The sequence below is a fragment of the Homarus americanus genome, unplaced genomic scaffold, assembly GCF_018991925.1.
Source record: "Homarus americanus isolate GMGI-L3 unplaced genomic scaffold, GMGI_Hamer_2.0 scaffold38048, whole genome shotgun sequence".
NCBI lineage: Eukaryota > Metazoa > Arthropoda > Malacostraca > Decapoda > Nephropidae > Homarus > Homarus americanus.
Window position 1 is genome coordinate 4879 of NW_024723151.1, and position 6780 is coordinate 11658.

Sequence of the window (6780 nt, forward strand, 5' to 3'; positions counted from 1 at the left end):
CCAACACACAGCGTTTACCAACACACAGCACAAGTTACCAACACACAGCACAAGTTACCAACACACAGCACACGTTACCAACACAGCCACAGGTTTTACCAACACAGCACGTTACCAACAACACACAAGTTACCAACACACAGCACAAGTTACCAACACAACACAAGTTACCAGCACAGCCTGCGTTACCAACACACAACACACTTCAACACAGCACAAGTTACCAACACAGCAGTTACCACGCGCACTTGCAACACACAACACACTTTACCAACACACAACACAAGTTATCACACACAACACAAGTTACCAACACACAACACACGTTACCAACACAGCACACGTTACCAACACACAGCACAAGTTGCCAACACACAGCACAAGTTACCAACACGAGTTACCAACACACAGCACAAGTTACCAACACACAGCACCGTTACCAACACACAGCACAAGTTACCAACACACAACACAAGTTACCAACACACATACGTTACAACACACAACACAAGTTACCAACACACAACACAAGTTACCAACACACAGCACGTTACCGACACACAACACAAGTTACCAGCACAGCGTTACCAACACACAGCACAAGTTACCAACACACAACACAAGTTACCAACACACAACACCTTACCAAACAAACAGCACACGTTACTACACACAACACAAGTTACCCACACAACACAAGTTACCAACACAGCACAAGTTGCAACACACACAGCACAAGTTACTAACACACAGCACACGTTGCAAACACACAAGTTACTAACACACAACACAAGTTACCAACACAGCACAGTTCAACACACAACACAAGTTACATACACAGCACACGTTACCAACACACCTTACGTTACCAACTCACAACACAAGTTACCAACACAGCACGTTACCAACACACAACACAAGTTACCAGCACACACAGAACACGTTACCAACACACAACATAGTTACCAACACAGCACACTGCCAACACACAACACAAGTTACCAACACACAAACACAAGTTACAACACACAACACAAGTTACCAACACACAACACAAGTTACCAACACACAACACGTTACCAACATACAACACAAGTTACCAACACACAGCACAAGTTACCAACACACAACACAGTTACCAACACACACACTTTACCAACACAGCACAAGTTACCAACACACAGCACACATTACCAACACACAACACAAGTTACCAACACACAGCACAAGTTACCAACACACAACACAAGTTACCAACACACAGCATACGTTACCAACACACAACACAAGTTACCAACACAGCACACGTTACCAACACACAACACAAGTTACCAACACACAACACACTTTACCAACACACAACACAAGTTACCAACACACAACACAAGTTACCAACACACAACACACTTTACCAACACACATGTACTGTAAAGGTAAATTGTCTTTTACTCAAGATACAACTTAGACTAAGTAGAATAATGTAGTTTTTGAATCAGCAACATCCCATTCTCACATTACATAAAAGCATTTTATATTTTACACAATGTCAAACAGGTGAATTATTATTGTGTTATATTCTACAGGTTTTTCATATTATTTGCTATAAATAACTTACGTTTTCCCAGTTGAGTAAACCTCTGAAATGGGTACAGTTGGACTAAACAACGACGATGCACGGGACGTATTTGGTGTTCCGTTGTCACCTGGAAATGTTCAAGAGAACATTTAATATAATAATCAATATGTAAACAGCTCAATGCCAAACCACATGCTTTATGTGAACAAAATATTTCTCAGTTAGATAAGGGCAAACATTTATCCAACCGAGTAGTTCATGCAGAAAAGGGTCAAATGAATGAAGATACAAAGCTTTAAAATTTACCTAACTAAAAACCACAACAAGTAGAGGTGGCCATGGCGGGGAAGGAGCTGATGAATTATGTATTACCAGTACAGTACTCCCTCTTTATCGACGGGGGTTACGTTCTGTAAACGGCCGTCGATAAAGAAACCGTCGATACCGTGGTTACGTAATTTTTCTAACTATTATTAGCATATGTTGAATAAATGTACCTTTAAGCATTAATGCGTTTCCTTTACACATAACCTTAAATAATAGTGTATAAATAATAATATAATAAGTGGACAAAAATACTAGCAAACTTACGATTTCATTTATTGAAGTGAACATCGGTCCTTACAGTAAACAAAACAGTGTACAGTACAGTAAAAGTCCAAAAATCCGGATGCCCAAGGCAAATTGTTTACCATTTATTATTACAACACTTTACACTGAAACGCGGGTAGTTTCAACAAAAATATTGTATATTTCCATTCAAGTATTTATTCAAGTCAATTAGGAGGGAATATTATTGTAATACAACAGTTTTTTAACTAAACCATTCGAAAAGTGATTACGGTAACATCTTTTGAACGAAAGAAAGCGCAAGTCATTGTTTTCGTCACGATTTGATCCCACTTTCCACTGTAATACATACGTCATTTCAACAAAAATATTACATTTCCGTGAATGTATTATATCAAGCACAGTATGAATAGAATATCATTGTAATATAACAGAATTTTAACCGAAAACTATTAAAAAAACGAGTAACATCTCAAGAACATTGGAAGGTTAGGTAAAGTCTTTTGTTTTCGTCATGTATTTTATCCTATTTTACATTGAAATACGTCACGTTTCAGCAAAACTACTATTTATTTCCGAGAATATATTCATTCAGGCGCAGTTTAGGTAAAATATACGTGTGATGTAATAATTTTTTAACTGAAAACGATTCGAAAAACACGTAGCCTCTAGCCCTGTTCAAGGAGAGGACTGGGAGAAGCTGTTTGGTGCTGCAGACGATGACAAGGAAAATGATTTTGATGGATTTTAATGAAAATATTCAGAAATATGGTATCGTAATATTTATTCAAGTCAATTAGGATATTATTGTAATACAATACAACAGTTTTTTAACTAAACCATTCGAAAAGTGATTACGGTAACATCTTTTGAACGAAAGAAAGCGCAAGTCATTGTTTTCGTCACGATTTGATCCCACTTTCCACTGTAATACATACGTCATTTTAGCAAAAATATTACATTTCCGTGAATGTATTATATCAAGCACAGTTCAAAATAAAAATCCGGCTAAATAATCCGTCGATAATCGAAACCGTCGATAAAAAATCCGTCGATAAAGAGGGAGTACTGTATAGAGGAACAGTACTTGACATCCTCCATCCCATACCAACCAACACACCACACACTTGACATCCTCCATCCTATTATTACCAACACACCACACACTTGACATCCTCCATCCTATTACTACCAACACACCACACACTTGACATCCTCCATCCTATTACTACCAACACACCACACACTTGACATCCTCCATCCTATTACTACCAACACACCACACACTTGACATCCTCCATCCTATTACTACCAACACACCACACACTTGACATCCTCCATCCTATTACTACCAACACAACACACACTTGACATCCTCCATCCTATTACTACCAACACACCACACACTTGACATCCTCCATCCTATTACTACCAACACACCACACACTTGACATCCTCCATCCTATTACTACCAACACAACACACACTTGACATCCTCCATCCTATTACTACCAACACACCACACACTTGACATCCTCCATCCTATTACTACCAACACACCACACACTTACATCCTCCATCCTATTACTACCAACACACCACACACTTACATCCTCCATCCTATTACTACCAACACACCACACACTTGACATCCTCCATCCTATTACTACCAACACACCACACACTTGACATCCTCCATCCTATTACTACCAACACACCACACATTGACATCCTCCATCCTATTACTACCAACACACCACACACTTGACATCCTCCATCCTATTACTACCAACACACCACACACTTACATCCTCCTAGCTGGTACAAAATCTCTCGAATCATTAGTTCATATTGTGGACGAAGGCTTGAAGACATCCTATTTTATGACTAAGGGGACAAATGTGTAAGCTTGCATCCTTCCTTTGTCCAATAGTCATCACAATCATCACCAACTTCACCATCATCACTATCTTCATTATCATCACCATCTTCATCAACTTTATCACCACCATCAAAACCATCACCAACTTCACCATCATCTCCATCACCAACTTTGCCATCATCACCATCCTTAAATTCACCATTATTATTATTGCCAACTTCACCATCACCATCATCACCAGCATCAACATCACTAACTTCACCATCATCACCACCACAATCACTAACTTCACCATCATCACCATCACTAACTTCATCACCAACATTGCTAAACTATACCATCACCAACTTCACCATCACTAACTTCACCATCAGGACCATCACTAACTTAACCATCACAATCACCAAATTCACCATCAATCACCAACTCACCTTCATCAGACCAACAACGTCATCACCATCACTAAATTCACCATCAACTTCACCATCACTAACTTCACCATCACCACATAAACAACTTCACCGCCATCACTGTAATGATTGTTTATCAGACCATAACTTAAAGCCCAGAACAAGAACAACACCCATAGCAGTGACCGGAAGCACAGGTGTGTACACCCTCCTAAGTTGACCCACCCTTTGTAATTAAAGTGAGATTAAGACCTGACCCAAGAGAGGTCACGGTCACAATGAACCAGAAGTCTCACCGCCGCATCATTAGCTAACCTGGTGACATGACCTAGTTACTCAGGACGCTACCCTCCAGCCAGTACACATGTCACCTGGCCAGACACACCCAGATTAGTGACGACATCTTCGGCTTGTCACCACCAATATAAAGAGCTGCAGCTCCTTCCCAGAGACAGAACTCAGAAGAAGACACGCTCGTCACTAGTCGAGGTACAGAGGGAGACTTCCCTTTCCAGCACCGAGCCCCATCTAGCAGAGTCTCTCAAAGGAGACAGAGTCCAGCAACACCAGCAAACCTTCCCCAGCAGCTGGGCCTCCCTCAGCTAACAAGTGAGTCATTGTCAGAGCGATCCAAGGGCGAGTTTCTTACTGTGGGAAGTGTATCCATTTCATGTTTGTGTCCGAGTCATTGTCTAGTAACTTAGATGTAATGATTTATTAATGTGTCGTTGTCATTCAGTTAACTAATAAATAGCTGTATTGGTGTTTAAAGAGTTTTCCCCTTCGAATATAATTCCAAGTGTAAATAACTAATCGGCCACGCTACCAAACTTTCTTCACTTCACAATCTAGTAACATATATATACTGTATTTATTAATGTGTCTCATTACATTACCATCAACTTCATCATCATCACCATCACTAACTTTACCATCATCACCAACTTCACCATCACCATCATCACTAACTTCACCATCACCAACTTCATCGTCACCATCTTCACCATCACTAACTTCAGCATCATCATCATCTTTACCATCACCTTCACTAAATTCATCATCAACTTCTCCACTACCATCACCTTTACCAACTACACCATCATCACCATCACTAACTTCATTACCATCATCACCATCACGAACTTCATCACCACCATCACTAAACTTTGCAATCACCACCATCACTAACATCTCCATCACAATCACAAAATTTACCATCAACACCATCACTAACTTCGCTATCACTAAACTTCCTCACCGTCACTAAACTTCACCATCACCAACTTCATCATAGCTAACTTCACCACCATTACACCAACAACTTCATGGTGGGGGAATTGTCTGGGGGCAGTTGTCCTGATACCTGGATAACACATCACAAGTTTCTTCAACTCAATCATAAGATGGGATTTCATACTTAGTTACTTTATTTTTAAATTAATCTTGGAGTTTGAAATCTGGAGTCAATATCAAATTTTAAAGCCATCAATTTGAATGCTGGAGTTGAATTAAAAGCTTTATTGGTTCAATTTGAAATCTTGAAGAATCCATTTGATAGCCTGAAGTGTTAACTTACTGTAAGCATACTGTATAGGTTAATGGTCCTACCTTTTTGTAATTCAAGTCTGGGTGTAATGAAGTTTAAGTCTTGTAACAGAGAAAATGGTGACCTGGGCTCCTGTTTTGGTGTGCGTGGAGATGACACCTTGACCTTGTTTTGTCTGCTTCCTATTTCTTCCATCTCCATTGTTTCCTTATTGCCAGCCAATACTACACTCTTGTTGGTCACTCCTGCTACTGTGGGTAATCTGTCAGCCATAATCTGACCTGAATCATGCTCATCACCTCTTTCTCTCTTTCCTTGTTCTTCTATTATACTTCTCTCTCTCTCAGCAACATCTTGCACCAAACATCTTGAATTAGTCATTCCATCACCATTTTGTCTCCTGAACTTATTCTGGCTTCTCAGTTGCTCGAGCCAATCTCTTCGTGTTACACCAAGGTCTGTAAGCACATCATCATTAGGTTATTGATAACAAAGGTTTCAACCAACACGAAATCTTGTTAACCGAGGCGCTTGTTAACCGAGGGACCACTGTATGTTTATATACACAGTGAGTTCTGCTATAACGCGTGTTTTGATAACGCGAATTTGCTCTAACGCGATTTATGAATTAGGAACGATATTTGTATAACGCGAACGCTTGTTTGCTATAACGCGATTTTTGCTTACTATTTCTCCAATTTTGTGGTACAGTGGGGTATGCTATAACGAATCTAATTGGTTCTAGAACCTTGTTCGTTATAGCATTCGTTCGTTATAGGATTAATCCGTTCCAGGC

The 6780-nt window shown here is 39.7% G+C and overlaps 1 protein-coding gene across 1 annotated transcript; it reads right to left on the bottom strand.

Annotated features, from left to right (window-relative positions):
- Positions 1 to 1604: 1604 nt before the first annotated feature.
- On the bottom strand, positions 1605 to 6442 carry LOC121863360 (the record flags this gene model as incomplete). The annotated part of the gene is made up of 2 exons (XM_042361978.1): positions 1605 to 1703; positions 6047 to 6442. Coding segments are annotated over 2 exons (488 nt in total), but the record flags the coding sequence as incomplete, so codon positions are not given.
- Positions 6443 to 6780: the final 338 nt, after the last annotated feature.